The sequence below is a fragment of the Eutrigla gurnardus genome (genome assembly GCF_963514095.1).
Source record: "Eutrigla gurnardus genome assembly, chromosome: 15".
Taxonomy (NCBI): domain Eukaryota; kingdom Metazoa; phylum Chordata; class Actinopteri; order Perciformes; family Triglidae; genus Eutrigla; species Eutrigla gurnardus.
In genome coordinates this window covers 24,676,664-24,696,371 of record NC_139938.1, presented here as the reverse complement: position 1 = coordinate 24,696,371, position 19,708 = coordinate 24,676,664, and the positions used below count along the sequence as shown (strand labels likewise).

Below are 19,708 nucleotides of genomic sequence, written 5' to 3'. Positions count from 1 at the left end.
ATTAATTAGAAGAGTGATGTTTAATTTGACCACCAACATAACAATAAATTAAAGTTGCTTGTAGTAGCTTTAAATAATTCATTCATTATCAATATTGTTTCCAAATGAATGTGATTGATTGGTCTACAAAACATTGTGTTGTTGTATGTCAAAATTGTAATGAAATGTTCTCCTGGTCAACTTTACCAACTATGGTGCAGTGAGGATATGATGAACACTAAAATATTTTTAAAAAGAGATCTTTTTGTCACAACAAATGCATGGCCCTTATGGAAATATTCACCGTTTAAGGTGTGTTGTAAGGTGTTAGTAAGAGTCATTTTTTCCAATTTCTTTTTGTCAAGATTTATTTTCTGCTTTTTTTTTTGTGATGTGGTAACAACAGTAGCACCCAGGAGGTGATTTGCTGGACCACCATTCACATGGGTAAGTAGAAAAGAACAGTACAAGGCTACCAGAGAACCAACGGGCCATTGCTTTTGAATGAGAAAAGCCAAACAATGAAATACTGCATGACAGTAACTTGTAGTATCTAGTTTCAACATACAACACAAGTAAATGCAATAAAAACTCATTCCTTACCTTTAAACTACATACATCATAATCCAGCAGTTACAATTATTTGTAGTGAAAAAGAAATGCACTATTAGTCATGTACAACTTGGAACAATCCATGTTCGTTTACATATGCCTCTGTACCTATACCATATTCAGACATACTGCAATATGTTACATTTCCACAAATCCTGGATGTATTACTAGTTTTCTTCTGCACAGCCACTTTGCTGACAATTTTTTAAATCGGACATTCTTAGCTTAAATGTGCTCAGGAGGTGCTCAACAAAACACTTGTAACATAATGGCCATCAAAGCAACATGAAGAGAGCAGTTTCCACCCCAGGCTGACAACTTTGTCATAAAGTAATCTATTCAATAATATTATGCAAGTTTGTATTTGTCAAAGAAAATGAGAAATGACATGCCGAGGAGACTGGCTGATGAATAGTATTGACTAGGGATGCTGTTGTCTGCGTTTTCTGTGTCACCAAGAACAATCTCAGAAGAACGACAGAATTGGCGGCGAGTAGCAGGACAAACGGAGGTGAAACTCAGGTGGCAGCTGTAACAGTTAGTCAATGTCCATTTCAGGGAGCTTGCCCTCTGCCGTTCCCTGTTCTGTTCCTGCAGATGTGGATTTGTCTGAGTTGCATGGCTGGCTCTCTGTTCCCTCCTGCCCATTGACTGGCCCATTCTCCGTCTTCTCCTCCTTCGGAGGCTCAACCTTGGGCTTAGGTTTGGACACCACGGGGTTGCAGGCTGAATAAAGCTCCTGAACAGAGCAGAAGAAGGCATTTGTTAGCGGAATGGTAAAATTAAGTAATTTTGTTCTCCAGAGACCATGTTCTGCTCCCTTCAGAGTTTAAAAAAAATTTAAATTACATGAATTCCCACTTATTTGTTCAATAAAGACTTAATATTTCACACTTTTTTGCTCCTACTACAAAAATGCAACTGGCCTAAGAGACTGCAATGTTTTGTGTGGAGCTAGCAGTTTTCTATTGCTGACTGTGTGATGTCGAAACTCATAAGACAGTACCTTAATCTTGGCCTGGATCTCTCCGACTTTGACCACTGGTTCCAGAGTGAGGTCCTGATTATTCTGCTGGATCATCTTGCTGTTCATCCAGACCATGCCATCCTTCACTAGCTTGTCCACCCGAGTCACCTCCAGCTCATCCAGGTGATCGTACATCTCATCCTGACGTGAGAACAGAAATGATGACATCCATTTGGCGATTGTTCATTAATAATTAACAGCGTCATTAAATGGTCTTAAAATTGAACTCGGCAATCATTTGGTAAGTCAGCGAGTTACCTTGGCGTTGTAAGCTTCAATGATCTTCATATACATCTGGATCAGCCTGCCAAGCTCCTCAAATGCTTTTGGTCTCTCCTCAGCTTCCATGTATCTCTCACAAATTGGCTGGCCCAATTGCTTTAAAAAAAAAAGGCACATCAGGATTAGTCAGCCAGTTTTTTGGATGCAGAACAATTGTGTTATCTTTCAACGATTTTAAAATAGTATATTTGAATACTTCTGCATGCTGAGGTCCCTAAACAGTCTTGGAATTGCATAAATTGTGTTTGACTGGAAAGCTAATAATTCTTCATATGTCATCATGTCATTCCGCATAGTAACCATTATTGTAGTGAGAAAGTAAAAGTAAAAACTTGAACACATTGTATGAATGACCTGTTGTGACCTCTGGGATAATCACAGCCTCATGAAAATTTACAACCACAAACTAGAGACCCAGGGCATTCAGAGGATGTATGGCATTCTTTGTCAAGTTGACAATATGAGGGTTTCCAGAACAGAAGTGCTCACCATCCAATCGCTGAAAAAGTTTTTTTTTTATAAATTTGGGACACATCCGAGTTACAAATGGTATCAACCCAAATATTGCTGCAACAACTTATGAGACATTACAGCACGGGATTGACAATCATACACTTCCACCATTATATTCAAAACCCTTTTATACGTTCACAATTCATTTTAATTAATTCATGTTTGTGTATTGTAAGCGACAGTCATCTCAAAGTCATTTAAAAAAAAGGCCCTACAAACATCAACACCATGTTCAAACCCTTTATGAATTAACACGTAGGTCTCATTTCCAAATAAGTGCTGTTTAACTTTGTGTGTATCTTTGGATGCACAGTGAACCATATTCTTAAAATCAAGTTCACTTTTGAATGAGATTATAACCATTTCACTTAGAGACAACTGTCCAGTTACAAACTGCATGCCTTGTTACCTTCAGTTCAGCCAGTTTGTCAATGTAAACTTGTTTCTGTTGGTCCTCTCCGTCTTCATACAGCCAGTTCTCTGTGTCCTCCAGTTTTAATGAGAATGTGTCTCGATCCTGCATGTCATACCAGAAGCAGGATAATATTCATAATCTTACAAATAAACAACAGAACAAAACATGAAACACATACAGATTATCTGAATGTAAGTGTCTGTTCAACATATGCATGTGTGTGATCTATACTCACAGCCTCGTTTACAAACTTCTCCAGGGCGCCGTGCAGTTTATCCCTCATGTCATACACGTACTCTTCTACGTAGTTCTTTGCGTCATTCCTCTCCTTCTCTAGCTTATCCTGCATGATCATCTTACCCTGGAAGAGTGACAGTTAAGTTGTTACAGAGTCAGCTGAAGTGTAAACAAACAAACCACTTGAGGATGGACCAAACGAACAGAAAAAATCTAATATATTTGGTGGACGACTGCCAACAACAGGAAAAACAATCAAAACCATGGTGAAATGTTAGAAGTGTGTATAAGTTTATAAGTGGGAATGTTGAGAAGCACTGTGAAGGGAGAAAAACACCTTTATTGTACATTTTAAGATAAAAATGAGGAATCAAATTCTAGTTTTAGAGTATTATGTCATCAGATAAAGCACAGCCATTACATTATAAACATGACTATCCTATTTGTTCTAAATAAAAACCAAATGGAAGCAGGACCAGTAAGTCTGTCTAGCACATGGCTTGGACAAATACTGTGAGTGCACGCTCAACATTCCTGGTGATTTTTAGAACATTACCTCATTCTCCACAAACATATTTAGGACGTCATCGGACAGCTGCCAGTGCAAATTGTTCTCGATGGGCAGCTCGACTGTCTTCGTTTTGACTTTGGGCTTCTTCGCCTGAGGGGGCTGGTCGTTCTTCTTCCCTTGCTTGGCATCCTCTGTTGTCTGAAAAAGGAGAGATACAAATCATTTTAGTCTGTGCAAATGAAATAATTCAACTATGACATACCTAATGGCTGTGCAAGATATTTAACGTGCACTTTAGGTGTGAATATGTGTTCAAAAGATTCAATGGCTGTCAATCTAAGTGATATTATTATTTTCAAAAATGCCTTTACAACAGAAGGACTCGTCTGACTTCAGTTGGTGACAGTTTCAGCCATTTTCCACTGGTTTGTGGTTTCTTTGGTCACTTTAAAGTATTTCTATTAAGTGTTTATATTCTCTGGAAGAAAATGAGAAAGGAAGAAAGGAAGGAAGGAAGCTTCCTCCTCCTTTTCTTATTTATTTACATCCTTGTTTCCCTATTTATTCCTTCCTTGTTTACTTCCTCCTTTCCTTCCTTACTTCCTAGCATGGGAATGGGGGGAAAAGGAAGAAAGCAAGGAATTAAGAAAAGAAGGGAGGAAAAAAGTGTAATCCTGCCATATATAGCATTGAAAAAGTAATGACATTATGGTGATTAATCCAGCACAAGGTTACCTCCATCTCCTCGACCTCTGATTTGTTGTCTCCGTGGTCTCCTGGCTGGACTTTCTGATCCTCCTGATCCACCTGCATTTTGTTCTGACACATGTTAACAAAAGGAAATGCATAGCACACACATTATATTGAAGAAAACACATTTTGTACTTGGTTTTATAAAATGTCACCAGTTAAAAATATACGTTTATCACACCACAAACAAAATGTCCCTATAAAGCTTCTTATAGGTAGTATTTGTTGCAGAAGTGTTGTGTTTGCTTGCACAAATTGTCTAAGTGTTCATATTATTATGGCCACCCTCGTGTGCATTTCTTTTACCCTCTTGCCATTTTTCTTTTATTGTGTCAACTTTCAGCTTTATAGTCTTTTTAGGTTTGATTCAATCAGAGGAACATGTGATGCTTTGGGTGGAAAGGCCAAGCAGTTTGCTCTGCAGCACAAATTATTATGAACTAGCAGAAATAAAATGCCAAACTTATTACTAAGGAGGCATTGGCAAAAGAAAAATGCAAATCCTTGAAGCTGTCTTGGAGCTTGTTAAGGCAAGACATCAAAATTCCATAGTGATGACACTACTGACAAATAATAAAAAAACAAGGTGTGGTCAGACTGGCTGTATGAACGGGATTTGCAGTGAAACACACAACACACAACACACACACACACACACACACCTCACCACCTCTCACACGGTCATAATCTACACTTACACCCAATGCAAATACAAAGGGTACACACCTCCTCTTCTTTCACTGTCTGGTCCGTCTCTACTGGCTCTTCCCCCTCAGCTGTCTTCATGACCTCTATGAGAGATGCACTAGATACGCTGAACATGCCGTGAACGTTGACCCGAACTTTCACCTTCACTTTGGAACTCTCCCCAGACGCCTGAGGGACCACATTCTGGATCAGGAAATTGCCTTTAGGGCAGAGAAAAGAGTGAAAGGTTGGAAAAGGCGATAATCTCTTCTTATAACAATAAGAAAGGCTGAGGAAGCTAGTGTTTGTTTTGTGCTTGCAGTAGTGATGCAGGTGTGAGCCAGAAACTATTCTTTTAATTATAACTGCTTCATCATTACAAGTAATTATGTCTTACTGATGTTGAACTTATATATTATAGTACCTATAGTGCTGTTGGGGTAGGGCAGCTCCTTGGGATTGTTGTAGTAACCTTCAAGGGTGAAGGGCTCTTTCCGGAAGAAGGTCAACACTTTGGAGAAGGGTGCTGCATGGTTCTTTGGGAAAACCTCACAATCACTTTATAAAACAAAAAAAAACAGGAGGTCAATGAGACAACAAAGATAAACAACCATCCAAGAAAATATCTTAAAGAGCTGGCTACTAGACAGGATTTAAAAGAGCAAATCTGAATGCAACTGGCAGAGATTTGAGATTGGACGCTCACTACGAATGAACCATGGGTGGTCTTAAAAAAATTCCATTGCAGATTTAACCTCGTCGTAGCTGCAGGTTTGGGGAGGATTTTTAAATTCCACCCCTATTTTAATGTTGATCTGTTGAATAGTTTCAGCTGTGAGACCATCAGTGAGAACTTAAACACAATATAGACAGACATCATAATAAAAGAGGAAAACGTTTTAACTGATATGGTAATGCCATTCTAAACATCTTATGGTCTCCTGTTAACAAATTAAATTTGGTTTGCAGAATCTTGTAAAGTGTGATGACAGGTGTGATGAGCTCCCCTATTCTCCCTGTGAGATTCAAACAACTCCTTATTTGAACGTCTCTCTTCTTTAATCACAGCGCTCTCACCTCAATCCTTCCTCTGCGGCTGAATTCCACTTTAGAGAGATGGAGTAGGGCACAACATCTGTAATGGAAAACTCTCGGACTTTGAATGCTGGTGACAAGATAGCACACTGGGCAGAAAGAAACACAAAAAACACAAGTTACCAAAGCTCAAACTTTTGCCTTATAGTCACTTATTCTGACCAACAGCAAGAAAATCAACCAGATTTCATTTGTAAAGCTGTTACCAGGAAATGTTTAGTGTTTTTTATTGAATAATGTACAAATAAATAACAAAATGATTAAAAAAGAAAACACATTAAAATGTTGTAACACAAATCCTGCATTTATCACAACTACAATTCTGTGACTTCAAAGTTATGCATGTGTGCATGTTCCTCCCACTCTGCTATCACAGCTGTCAGAGTGAGTTTGCTGTAACGGTGTAGGTCATGACAGGTGAACTGTACCTGTAGAGCACAGCCTCGAGCCACGGCCTCGTCCGCATTCAAGGTGGTGCTCAGCTCTTTGCCGAAGAATTTGCTGATACGCTCTTTGATGGCAGGGATTCTGGAAGCCCCGCCCACGATCTCCACTGCATAGATATCTTCCTTTTTCAGCTCTGGATAAGAGTAAGCGGGAGACAGGGATGATACAAAACAGGCTTGTTAAAGTTTACACAATCGCAGCTAACTTTCCAATATGTGGATTAAAACAATGTGAGTGTGAAGAGCACAGAAGTTTGTGTTTACATAAAATGACACCCAGGATAATAAAGTTAAATCATGCAACACTACTACTCTGGTATACCCAAATATATATTTTGTTAAATCCTTGATTCTAATTCAACGGTCTGTTATTTATTCACAGCAGACTGTTGCTATACGCAGTTCTGATCTGTTCTTTTTAGTAGAAAGCAATTAAAATCCTTTTTTAAATCAACAAAATATTTTTTTTATCTTATATTTTGTGTCAAATGGTTTATTGTTTTAGTAAGAAGCCATGTGATAAGCGGGATCATGTAAAGTGGGTCATTATTGTGAGTGATTCAAGACAGAGTCTTTGCTCAATCTGTCAAAGTTCATTTCGTAATGATGACCAGCTCGCTGTACATTGTCCATAACTTAATTATTTGCCACAGGACTGGTCAGAATGGACAAGCAAGAGGAAGCAGAGATAGAGGGGTCGTGTCTGGATGGAAGGGCACGTGCTGACCGGGAAAGTCCAGCTGCTATTAAAGTCAAATGCACTCACTGGCTTGTTCCATGATGCTGCGCAGGGGACCCTCTACTTTGGCCAGCAGCCCCGCACACATCTCCTCGAAGTGACCTCTGGGGACACATGGTCATAGATTATTAATAGAACACAACACACACAGCACACACAAGATACACAACATACACACACAGCTTTTTTTAAGCATCAATGGCACACCCAACCCGTAGATTATAGGGTTTCATGTTTATGATATTTGTTACACCTATTTCTCAACAGATTTCGTCCTCATAATGTCTAAAATAATTGTGTCTCACCTGTTAAGTTTACCGGAAACATCAATGTCATTCATGAAGCACTCAATGTTGAGAGGCAGGTCGGAGGAGTTGGCGCTCATCAGCTTCTTGAGTTTCTCACATTCTTGGTACAGTCGGACCAGCGCCCGGGGTTTGGTCTTGACGTCCAGCTTGTACTTTTTCCCAAACTCCTCACAGAAGTGGTTGACCAGGATGTCATCAAAGGCCTTCCCACCGAGCTCTGAATCAAACGACGTGGCCAGGATCTGGTGGTGAAGGAAGATGTGGGGTGAATATTTTCCGATGGCATATTATGAAACTACTGGATGAATATTTCAAATCCCTGCATGCTTTATAGCTAGGATGGGTGCATGTGAAGATAAATGAAAAGAGTAGACTTCATTAACATTTTGACTCATATATTCAAAGCATATATTCCAATTAAACAACCTTTATTGTGTATACAAATATCTCAAATGGTTAGGTCAAGGTATTTTTTATCAATTAAAAAGATTGTGGTGAAGTTTCTATTAAATACTATTAAAACTACTTTTGGATTTGGCTGCGAGGAGTTCCTATAAGCAATAACGCGTGCGGCGTGTGGGTGAGATGTCCTTTTCTGCTGACTGAATGTTTTCAAGTCATGTTTCATCTTTCATTACACTTTTACATATTTACATAAACAAGGATTGCTACGTAGCACTGCTTACTCTCCTGTTTTTCTATGCCCACATAAGACAAGAAATTAACCAACTATTTGGCAAAACCCGCCAACAAAAAAGTGCTGTATCATCATAACCTGCCCTCAAAAACCTTTTCCTGTGAGTATAGCTTTGCAAAAATGCACACAAATTATTCATTACTCACTTTGAGCTTTCCCTTGTTAAAGGCACAAGCTGACACCTGGTAACCCGAGTGGCCTACATCCACAAACACCACAGTCCTGGGCTTCTCTTCTGGAGCTGGCAGGTCCTGCTTGTAGATGCCATATGCAAGTGTCACTGCAACAAACAGGTATATTCTGGTTAGCTTGTGCCCACAGCTATGATGAACTACATAAGAGCTTAATATTATGACATGCATTTGTTTTTCTGCATAGGATGGGAAAGTCATTTTGATAGATGCATACTACTTCAAATGCTGCTTGTCCTGCATAGAGAATACTGTGCTTCAATGTACCTGCAGTGGTCTCATTCATTAGCCGTAGACAGTTGAGGCCTGCGATCTGAGCTGCATCCATGACAGACCTTCTATCTGAGTCAGTGAAGTAACTGGGGACCTGGGAGGGGGAAAACAATGCAGATGAGGGATTTAACTGGAACCACCAATAATAAAACTGTATACACATGGTATTAGTAGCATAATAAATATTGCAAACATATCCTTTTTTCCCCCCGTGTAAATGAACACTTTATGCAGTATTGATGCATGAATTTCCTGCATCACAAGATGTCTGGATAACATTGCCGTGTTAGTTACTCCGGGTGCCAAAACAAAACATCTCCTTGTGGAAAAGGGCTAAATTTAGCTATTGGCCATGGCAATTATAAAAGCGTATTCATCTCTGGGGATGATGCAAACTGGAGGGTTAAGACCAGTGAGAGACATTGCCTCTTTGTGTGAGATCCTTTACATTACATAACAGATGCTGCTGGTGTATTCATACACAGAGTACAGCAAGAAACACAGCCAGCTTTTCACCAACAAGGTGCAAGCAAGGAAATAAACTTTTCAGACATCTAAGTGCTTTAAGCTCAAAATGTCACATCAACAGTTAGTAATACATTTATAGACCTTCGAGGCAACCGTCTCTGGGCATTTTGTAACCCAAACTACTTGAAAATGCACAAAGATGAGATTGACAATCAAAATAGCAGGATACAAATGCAATGCACTATTGCAGAGAAGTACAGAGAATGGCACAAAGTAAGGAGAAGGAGTCACGCGTCTCTTGAAACATCTTTGATCACCCTGCCGAAGCCGTGAAACCGCTGCGGGTGTCTCCAGAAATGCTTACCGAGATGACACAGTCTGCAACTGGTTTCTTCAGTGCACTTTCAGCAGTCTCCTTCAGTTTGCTCAGCAGCATGCCAGTGACCTGCTCGATGCTGAAGACTTTCTCCTCCTCCATATACATCACCTAGGTTGGATAAGGAAGATTATTAGTTATTATTGTATACATGACTATAAATAGCTATAAATAATAATGAAAAGGACCGTCTGCTTCATTGAAGACATTTTAACAGATAGAAGGCTCATAAAAAGGACTGATTTCGTGTGCAACTAAAGGTTGTTGCAATCTTCTGATTTGGCATTTCTTCTGGAGGACTCAAATTAATTATCTCCACAGGGGCACAAAAACATGCCGGGCTGTGTGTTTGCAGTGTGCAAGCCAGGAATTTGTTATTTGTGTACTCTGCAAGAACTTTGCGAGTCTCATCACGTATATGATGGTACCAAAGATTTACACATTTAGGCAATCAGCTAATTGCAAGGATAAGAGACACACTACATAAACTGTAATATGCAGAGGCGCCGTTATAGTCTTAATCTTACTTTTACACCGGTGGATCCAGGGGGCAACTGCGCCAGGGTGTACACCAAGTTAGACTTGGCTGACTGGACATAGGGGTCTGAAAATGCCCTGCCATGGAACTGCTTGAAGCCCTGCACCGTGTTCTGACAGTTGGTCACCACCTGGACATGATGAAATACGTAAAAGAGGAGAAAATTAAGTTACAAGTTTCCACATCTTTGCATGTGATTACAATAAATATTAAGGATGTTTACATGGATCTTACCTGGCTCTTTGCAGCTGCTCCAATAGATCGATTCCGTGGTCCAAATGATACAACTGACCTGCAAGACAACAAACGATATTATTAAGCTACAACATACAAGCTACTACAAGCAACTGCTTGCATCGTCCATCATCTTGTGAATACATCCCAAGATAGATATACATGGCAGTTAATTGACTACATGGCCTCATGTCTATGCATGGCATGACATTTCTGAACCCAACCCACATAAAAGTGGACAGACCATTTCCCATGTCTGCAGCAGCAACACTTGCAGTTTGTTTTGGTTTGAATAAAAGGTATATTTCAACGGTTAATATGAGCTTTATTAAGACATTTTCTTATAAACAGTTGCAGTGAAATTGTCATCTTTTTTTTAAAACATATTTTCAAAGAAAGATTTATTGAAACCAGAATTGTGGCTTCACACTGTGCCGTATAAAAACAGTCTGAGGTGGTGTGGGTCAATCCACTTGTATCCCAGCGTGATGTGATCTCAATATGCCTGTCATTGTCACCCCATCAAACACAGATGTCAGCACTACAGTCTTCATCAGGCGCTGTTAGTGCTAAAGAAGGGATAATGTAACACGTCTCTGAGAACATCAGCCCAATAAGTGCTACTGTGGCTTGACGCAAGACCACATTAGTAAGATAGATGATGTATGAGTTTTTCTTTTTTTTTTTACAGAAAATGATTTGATAATTTAATCAGAATCAATTATCTTGGTTTCAAGTTCATCATTGAGCCTAACTAGCACCCTTCTTCCAAAAACTATTGATTTATGGTACATAGATCAGCTGGGCTCTTTTCATGACAATTTTATCTATATTTGATATGATAATATGTACTTGAACGTTTTAAAAGGCTATACAGTAAGTTAACGTTTTTGGCACAGCTTAGGTTTTATCAGTGCAGTGATTGAAATAAATAAAAACAAATTCATGAACAAATATTTGTAACTTTTATTTTCTCCTCTTTTTTTTCATTTTTGTCACAATCTCACAGACAATTATATATGGCCTGAATGAATAATTTCATGGATAATAATACTTTTATGGATTGTCATACTCCCCATCAAAACCTGCAAAAAAAAAAAAAAAAAATCAATGAAAAGATCTGATGCGATAACACAAAGCCCCAATGATTATTTAAATTCAGGATACAGTTTAAAAATGGGTTAAAACCGGTCAGAATCTCCAAGTCCATAATAGCAACACCGTAACAGCGACGCCTAAAGACCCATTGAAATCCATCATGATTATTTACAGGACCGTAACATTGTGGGTACAACGTGTGCCGTATCAGTCAAATGAGCCGTTTTTACACCATCTAAAAACAAACACCTTGAGGACAACATACGTTTCCCCTCTCCAATAGTTAATATGAACAGTATATATCTTAAGTACAATTAATTTAACTCTTAAAAAGGCTCAACGACGAGACAAGTTGCTAGAATATTCCAACAAGCGGTTGGATACTGTCGTCATCGCTGAGAACATAACACAAGGCGCACCGTTTGCCACACGGGGCACACCGGTTGGTCGGAGCTTTCGCCTTCGACACGGCGATGATAACTGGGGGAACACCGCCCGCTCGCGTTCGCCGGGCAACTGAAGACCTTTTCGAACACTATACAGCAACGACGACCAAAGCTTTGAGCTTAGCTAACTAGCTAGCTCACCGGTTATCCATGGTTGGTGGGAGGACGCTGCTGTTGAACGTTGAGGATTAATTCTAGACGGTTCCACGTTGAAATCATGGCCACACGTTTGACTGATTTACCCATCTATTAACCATAGGGATGCACGTTCAGCTAATGGTAGCTAGTGATGTTGTAAGCCGTTAGGACACAAAACCCCTCTCTTATTCAGCTATCCGCTCAGAATAATAATAAATAACACTTGCACTGCATATACTTACGGTGTGCATCTGTCGCTGTACTCGTTAGCGACTGTCTCGATGCCTCCGGCTCGGGCTACAGCTACATAGCAGCTCTGAAAGCCCAAGTCAAATCCCACTACTGACATCTTCAGCGGTCCGACTGTCTTCTAGCTATAACGTTGTATACCGATCAGCCTGCACGAATAAAACAAAGCTCTAAAATGGTGTAAACGCCAGGTGAAGTAGCCGCGTTGCACCGTGTTAAGTATGGCTACTTCTAGTCATAATCCACACCGCTGACTATTACCGGTGTCTCTAATGTGCTGGCAGGCTGCAGCATTGACATATACAGCAGCAAGGTGGCCGAACTTCTCGTCGCCTCGCCGGGAGTTATCGCGAGACTTGCGTCGTTCTAGATATATCTGGACCTTTCTATGGCCATTTGAATGACTGTTATCGAATATTCGAGGTATTTCGGGGGATATCTACAGATTTCTCACTCTGAGAAGTAATTTCGCAGACTAAGATTTACCTTGAATACATATTACATAAAGAAATCAATGATGGATTGTTTTGGGATCAACTATGTGGGAAAACAATATTATTGCAATATTATCAAGCACATTGGATTTGTTTTACCAATTATATGTTTTATTTATAGCAGTTGATTTGAGATCCCAGATGCATTCCAACTTAGACAAAATATGTGAATCTAATTAAATAAAATGATTTTAATTATTGTCTAATAATGTTTTTTATATTGAAGCATGACACTGATTTCAAGCAGGAATACAGTAGAGTTAAGCATGTGCAAAAAGCTATATCTTAATGTTGTGTTTCACATTGTTTAAAGTAACTAAAATGTGATGGATAAACATAATTTAAACTACATTTGTTTACTTACAAAATAAGGTATAACCTGTTTTGCTGGTGGGATTAATAACTGTTTAAGAACACATTAAATAGAAATTAAGAATGATGATATACATGCAGTTCTGACAGAAAGTATATATGAGCGGGTGTAATGACAGTTGAATGGTGGGAGGGAGCACTGCGTTGGTGACACAGATAACAAAATGCTGAACCTAAGCAACTATTTGCACTGTATCTGAAGATAAACAAACAAACAAAAAAAGACAGCAAGGATGTATATAGTGTAGTATCAGTAAAAAAATATTTTAAAAGAGATCAATATTTTGGTAATGTAATGTTATTAATATAAGGAAACATAAATAAAAAAAACAACAAGGGAAAAAATATGAAGTGCAACTCATTGAAAACTGAACAAGTATCCGCTCCCTATTGTGTTGCATTGGGTTACATTGTACAGGTGTTTCTATTTTGTGACCCAGTGTTTGAATCAAATCCCAGATCGAACACTTATTTTTAGGAACTGCACTTATATGAACGGGGAGTTAGATGCAGTACACCATGGCCGCCGATAGGGAGCACTGCGCGCATTAAAGTTGCCGGTGTTACGTCGAATACTGTTCCCGTCGATATGTGATTCGTCCCCGACCTAAACATGAACCAAACCACATCACTAAATATAGTGCCTGACCATAACAACCCGTATGATAGCCAGTGAGGTGTAGTTGTCATGAAACAGGAGGGGACACACTAATCCACGGAGATACGGATTTATAAACGGAATGTAGGTGAACGATGGGAACAGTTCCGGCATTACACCGGAAATAGGTACTTCTTTGATACCAACGAAGAAGAAAAAGTAAACTGCAACATGGCGACTCCCATGCACAGAATAATAGCTAGACGGCAAGCGTGAGTATAATTCAGAGACTAGTTTAAAATGCCAAGAGTTAACCTTTGTGTGAGCATGGCGGTATATTAAACACTTACACCACGGGACTCGCCGAGCTTCGTGTTAGATATAGGAGCTAAAATACGAACCCCGCGGGGCTTAATGGAGGATCCGCGGTCTTTCTCTACCATACATAATCATTGTTCAACTGTCGGGCTGTTTTCTGTGCTCAAACAAGTACTCGTCTTTTAACTCGTGACTCATATGTTGTCACGGACGAGAACAACCGACGGGAGTTGAGTTTATTCGATGTATAATGTAAGACACGCCGAGTAATGGTAATTAGCCGTGTGTTCTCCCAGTGGAATGTAACACGTCGACTGAAACATTTGTTTTCAACGTTTCGCTTGAGGACTGAGTAATACGGGGAAACATCAATACAAAATAGTTGTTTTATATCGATATATAGCCTTGTTATGATATCACGTATGCTGTGACGTTCATAACATTCCTGAGCTGGAAAAATAGATGCTGACAATGTTAGGATAGTAAACTCATTTTTGTCTGGATTTTGAAATTATGACATCTTTAATTTCTGAAAATATAGCTACTTGAACTAGAGGGGTCTCTTATTGTCATTAATGTAAGTTTAATTAGGTAATCTCTTTGAGATCAAAATCTCATTTACTAAAGAGTAAGAGAGAAAGTAAGAGCAGGAGTACTGCAGAATAAATGAAACGCAGCTTGTCACACAATTGCACATACAAACAGCATCAGCAAAAATCACAGAAATCTCTAAAACAGTTCAAAGTTTCAATTAATTTCATTTCACTTTTTACCATTATGTTTCCAGACTCTTAACCGTACATTGACCATAATCTTTTCCCCAACTTTTGCAGAGTATTTCCCTAATGTTAGCCATAACAATTAGGAGATAGACAGCATCCATACACATGCTTTAGGAATTTATTTACCAGGTTCTTCATCTTTTAGTTGCCCAGAGAAAATTGCATGCACATACTCCAGAAATAAAACGACGAATGAATGGTTGATTTAAAAAAGATTAGAAGGCATCTTCAACCTTCCAATAATGTCACCAGCTACAAAACTGCAGAGCAGCAATTCTTGACAATTTAACACTCAAGGAAATGTAACTAACAGTGTTCGTGTCCCTAACTGTATATCCTCATTCAGATGTGTCTCTTTTTATTACATACAGGGAGGCAAACAAACAAAATGTGCGTTGCCAGAAGTGTTTGGAGGTGGGACACTGGACTTACGAATGCACAGGGAAGCGGAAATACGTGCACAGACCCTCCAGAACAGTTGAGATGAAAAAGAAACTTAAGGAAAATGAAAACAAACCCCTCAGCATCACCGGGTAAGGCGTCTCCATCAGGGCACCACTAGTGACAGAAAGGCAGGTTTCTTTTTTAATGCAAGCAATGCTGCATAACTTAAAAAAAATAAATAAGTGTGCAGATGAATGACTGGAGTTTACCTTTAGGCTTTACGGTTTCTGGCAGTCAATGGTAGTTTTTGAAGGAGCTGAATACCTTACTTGTTGTTATGGGGTAACAAGTCTGAATACGCAGAGGAGCTTGTGTTCACACCTTTTGGCTCCACCTTTATCTGCTCTGCTCTTATTTTCATGTCCGTCTAAGTCAGTGAGGCAATCTGACTCACCAGAGGAACAGTGAGGGTGTCAAATTAAGCTGAGATGTGGTGTTGTAAGGCATTGCAGGAACAACACTCAGCGGTTTCTGACCCTCGCTGAACAACCTACTTTGTATTAGAGCCACTGTTGTGCAAAAGGACACAAAGAGAGTGAAGGAGTCTTAATAAAAGCTTATTATGAAGCTCCGGGGCTTTTTTTGGTATTTGTGCCGAATACAGGGCTGCACGGTGGTGTAGTGGGTAGCATGTCGCCTCACAGCGAGAGGGTTCCTTCTGTGTGGAGTTTGCATGTTCTCCCTGTGTAAGCGTGGGTTCTCTCCGGGTTCTCCGGCTTCCTCCCACAGTCCAAAGACATGCAGGATGGGGATAGGTTGATTGATGACTCTAAATGTCCCGTAGGTGTGAATGTGAGTGTGAATGGTTGTTTGTCTCTACATGTCGGCCCTGTGATAGACTGGCATCCTGTCCAGGGTGAACCCTGCCTTCTCCCAATGTCAGCTGGGATCGGCTCTAGCCCCCAATAAGGGATAAGCGGTAGACGGTGGATGGATGGATGGATGGTGCCGAATACAGGGGATCTAAATACAGTGACACCTAGTGGCCTGCAAAACGTGTAGCAGCCTTTCAAGGCCGGCCAAACTACCTCTCTGTTATTAATAATTTAAGTCCTCTGTGTGCAGTAAAAGGTCAACAAGCCTGCATGTTGTTATTGAATCTTTCATGCTTTTTTGTTGAAAACACAGCATTAACTTCAGATTGTATTGTGCAATATAGACAAATGTTCCTTATCAGCTTAGTTTAGAGCCAGAGTCTCTGTAGGTGTTTTAACTTCATTATGTAATATTCCATATAAATTACAATGTGACGTGAAAGAAGAATGATATCCATTAAATGAGCTAATTATTAATTGTATTGCATTATTACTAAGTAATCACCCAGAAAACATATCCATCTCTACTATACTGTGAAACTGTACAACAACCGACCCATTAGCAGAGCACAATGCTATTGCTTTATAAATAGAGCCTCAGAGCTACTGGGGAAGAATATTGCATATTATTAATTGTTTTCTTTTAATGATCAGATACCGCATCATGGACAAAATTGATAAATTTTCACTTGAAACAGTGGTTGCCTTTTTCATGAAAACTGATCTATGCAGTGTAAAAATATAAAAAAACACAACACCCAACAGCTCAAATTAAACTGAGTTTATTAACAATAATCTATCACTAAGGCTGTTTCTTTTGTTCTCTTTACAGACCAGGAAGAGAAGACTCCAGTGAGAAGAAAATTAAAAAGAAGTGAGTGGGATGTCTATTAAACCACATTTTGGACGTGATGGAAGGTTTTGCTCCACAAAATGTCTATTCTTGATGTATAACATTTACAAAAGGTGCATGCTTTTTATGCAACATACATAAAATACTGAAATAATAGACCCTAACCCCTTTGGACAAATTACAGTGCCTGGCACGAATAATGTTTCTGTCAATCACACACTGAGGGTTGAGAAGGTCGGATGTGAGAGTCTTAGTCGTGAATTTAAAATGACCATTACAACATTACTGTCGAACTCGTTTCAACGGTAAGACTGTAGAAATCTTATCTGGACATTGATTACAGAAGTGTGATGTTACAGCTCCCTCTAGTGGACACTATTGAACTGTGACGAGTCCCAACAGTTTGTTAAAACCACAGAAGCAAGTCATCTGAAGCAGATGTAAAACCATTCTGCTATTGACTCATACTACAACGGTCATGGTCTAATCCCTTCTTTTAAAAATCACTGCGTGTTTGTTTCTAAAAGTTCATGTGTGTTATTCTTAATCAATTTTATGACACGTTTAAATTTGCTCGGTTATCATCCATTCTTCTTAGATTGTTGTGTTCAACTACTGATAATCACATTCAATTATTGAATGGCAATAGCTCTTTTTCACACCTGACATTTTGACTTGTAAGTAGAGTAAAGGTGTTACTATAAACATTTACAATGGCTGTGTTCTGCAAGTGTCCCAGTAAACCTTGAAAATGAGCCAGCATGCATAATTCCCCCCACACTCTTGTTTCTATCTCAACCTAAAGTGCAGGTGGAACTAATAACCTTAACAATGGTTCACTTCCTACAGTTATTGATATAGTGTTTGTTGGCTCCTCCTGTGGGTTTGTTCAACTTTTCACACAGAATCCCTCCCCAGAGTCACATTTGCCACCACATCCCCCACCACATCATCACAGGTTGAACATTGCCTTGTGGTTATACACTAGAAAAAAATGACACAATTATGTCACCAAACGGGTATTACAGTGTATAATTAAGCAATGGACTTCAGTGTCGACAGCATGGCTCCATCATGAATTATAGTGTTGTGTCACATGTAATTGCTTTAATTGTTTTGGACTGGCAGACCATGATTGTTTGTTGGCGGGAGGGGCAGATGCCATCAGCCAAGACATACCAGAGGATGGTGACTGTCGGGAGGTGTTTTGTGAGACATCACATCGATGACTTGTTTAGCACTAAAGGTGTCGCTCCCTCCTCATAAAAGGCAAAAAGACGCTGATGGGCGAGGCTAATCTTGTTGCTTTTCCTTTGGCATGCTGGTCTATGCAAAATCAAACAAGAACAAAAAAGTTAAAATGCAGGGAATGTTCCCAGTGTGCCCCTATTTTCTCAGTTTGAGTTAAAAGAGCCAAATAAAAACCTTGCAGACTGGTGCTTGTTACATCATAGACATGTTATTCTACTTCCTAAGTGGGTCCGTGTTGCTGAAGAACCGTCAATGAAAAAGAGCAGTTTTTAGGTACAGCATGAGGCCTTTTAATAACACTCTACGCTGTTCTGTTTCCTGTATTCATGTTTTTCCCTTTGTGCTCCGCCACTATCTTCTCAGGGCTAAAGATGGTAACGACAGCAGCAGTGATTCAGATGGCTCCTCGAGTGACTCATCGTCAGACAGCAGCGAGTCTTCTAGCTCCTCTTCAGATGACAGCGAGAGTGGCAGTGAGAGCGACGGTGGCGGCGGCTCTTCCTCCTCTTCCTCCTCCTCCTCGTCATCCTCTTCGTCCTCAGACAGCTCAGACTCAGGAAGCAGCAGTGGTTCAGATCAAGGACCTCCAAAGAAGAAGAAAAAGAAGAAATGAATACATGTGGAATAAGTGGGTTTTCTTGTTGTTAGTTTCCCTAAATAAAATCAATTTTAGCTATCCACTATTTTTTCCCTCTAATCCATTACAGTTGGTTGGATCTGAATGGACATTTCTAAGACTGCCAGTACAGTTTTAGCAAAAACGTAAATGAGAGAGAAGATTATTTTGGGTTGGTTATGCTCTGTTTTCACAACACATTTCCGCTTTTACTTTTATAAATGTGATGCAGGTTTGTAGGTCTATATGCATTTTAATATCCGAGGAAACTAATGTGCTTATTCATGTTGAATTTGCGATTTTGTATTAAAGTCTATTTTTAGTCGAACTTAAAGTGTGCAGCTCACAACCTCAATTAAGAAACACCATCTCTGGTGTTCAGAAGTCATAAAGGATATCAAAATAAAAGTTTGTTACAATTTAAATTGGTTTGAAATTAGAGGGTCATGTTGCTATGAAGCTGCAGTTTCTTGTTTCACTGTAAAATAAACTTGTTTTTGTTTTCAAGGCTCTTGCATATTTGCTATTATAAAGGTTTCTTTTTGCTAAAGAGAATCTCATTGACTTTACATATGCATTTGAGAATAGAATGGTAAATTGTCTTTTTTTTTGTTGGTCAACTTATTTACAAATATATTTTCAAAAACAGCATGCTGTGCTGGGAAATGTTAGTAGACCTTTTGTTTGATAGGTTATAAAGTGTTTTTATTTTCAGTCGAGTTTAATATATTGCCTCTTGGACTACCAGACCAACAACGATGATGATGATGATGAAGAATTTGGGTGTGGCAGACCATAACATTGTCCATAATGCCACAGCCTAGCGATCAAACTATGTGTTGCATGTGTGCAACTT

At 39.4% G+C, this 19,708-nt stretch overlaps 2 protein-coding genes across 3 annotated transcripts; one reads left to right on the top strand and one right to left on the bottom strand.

Moving 5' to 3' along the window:
- Positions 1-329: 329 nt before the first annotated feature.
- On the bottom strand, positions 330-12,580 carry hspa4a (heat shock protein 4a). 2 transcript variants are annotated; one of them, XM_084028040.1, is made up of 19 exons: positions 12,303-12,580; positions 10,379-10,436; positions 10,134-10,274; positions 9,595-9,717; positions 8,757-8,856; positions 8,445-8,578; positions 7,599-7,843; positions 7,321-7,397; positions 6,537-6,688; positions 6,091-6,197; positions 5,438-5,571; positions 5,053-5,234; positions 4,312-4,383; positions 3,622-3,774; positions 3,064-3,189; positions 2,823-2,930; positions 1,877-1,996; positions 1,598-1,759; positions 330-1,330 (listed from the first exon to the last, which is right to left on the bottom strand). In XM_084028040.1, exons 1-19 carry the CDS (start codon positions 12,407-12,409, stop codon positions 1,130-1,132), a joined length of 2,502 nt encoding a protein of 833 aa, XP_083884166.1. In that variant the 5' UTR covers positions 12,410-12,580; the 3' UTR covers positions 330-1,129. The 2 variants fall into 2 exon arrangements, with proteins under 2 accessions (XP_083884166.1, XP_083884165.1); XM_084028039.1 differs by having other exon boundaries at positions 4,312-4,395; positions 12,303-12,579.
- Positions 12,581-13,978: 1,398 nt separating this feature from the next.
- Positions 13,979-18,914, top strand: zcchc10 (zinc finger, CCHC domain containing 10). The gene is made up of 4 exons (XM_084028064.1): positions 13,979-14,045; positions 15,245-15,406; positions 16,965-17,006; positions 18,600-18,914. Exons 1-4 carry the CDS (start codon positions 14,005-14,007, stop codon positions 18,847-18,849), a joined length of 495 nt encoding a protein of 164 aa, XP_083884190.1. The 5' UTR covers positions 13,979-14,004; the 3' UTR covers positions 18,850-18,914.
- Positions 18,915-19,708: the final 794 nt, after the last annotated feature.

Bases quoted from the DNA above. Each gene is read 5' to 3' on its own strand.
- hspa4a (XM_084028039.1), bottom strand. From the start codon at position 12,409: ATGTCAGTAGTGGGATTTGACTTGGGCTTTCAGAGCTGCTATGTAGCT. The intron at 8,579-8,756 runs GTACATTGAAGC...TGTTTGTTGCAG, and splicing joins AATGAATGAGACCACTGCAG to TGACACTTGCATATGGCATC. The intron at 1,997-2,822 runs GTAACAAGGCAT...TTTTTTTTAAAG, and splicing joins ACAAACTGGCTGAACTGAAG to CAATTGGGCCAGCCAATTTG.
- zcchc10 (XM_084028064.1), top strand. From the start codon at position 14,005: ATGGCGACTCCCATGCACAGAATAATAGCTAGACGGCAAGC. The intron at 14,046-15,244 runs GTGAGTATAATT...TATTACATACAG, and splicing joins ATAATAGCTAGACGGCAAGC to GGAGGCAAACAAACAAAATG. The intron at 15,407-16,964 runs GTAAGGCGTCTC...TTCTCTTTACAG, and splicing joins AAACCCCTCAGCATCACCGG to ACCAGGAAGAGAAGACTCCA.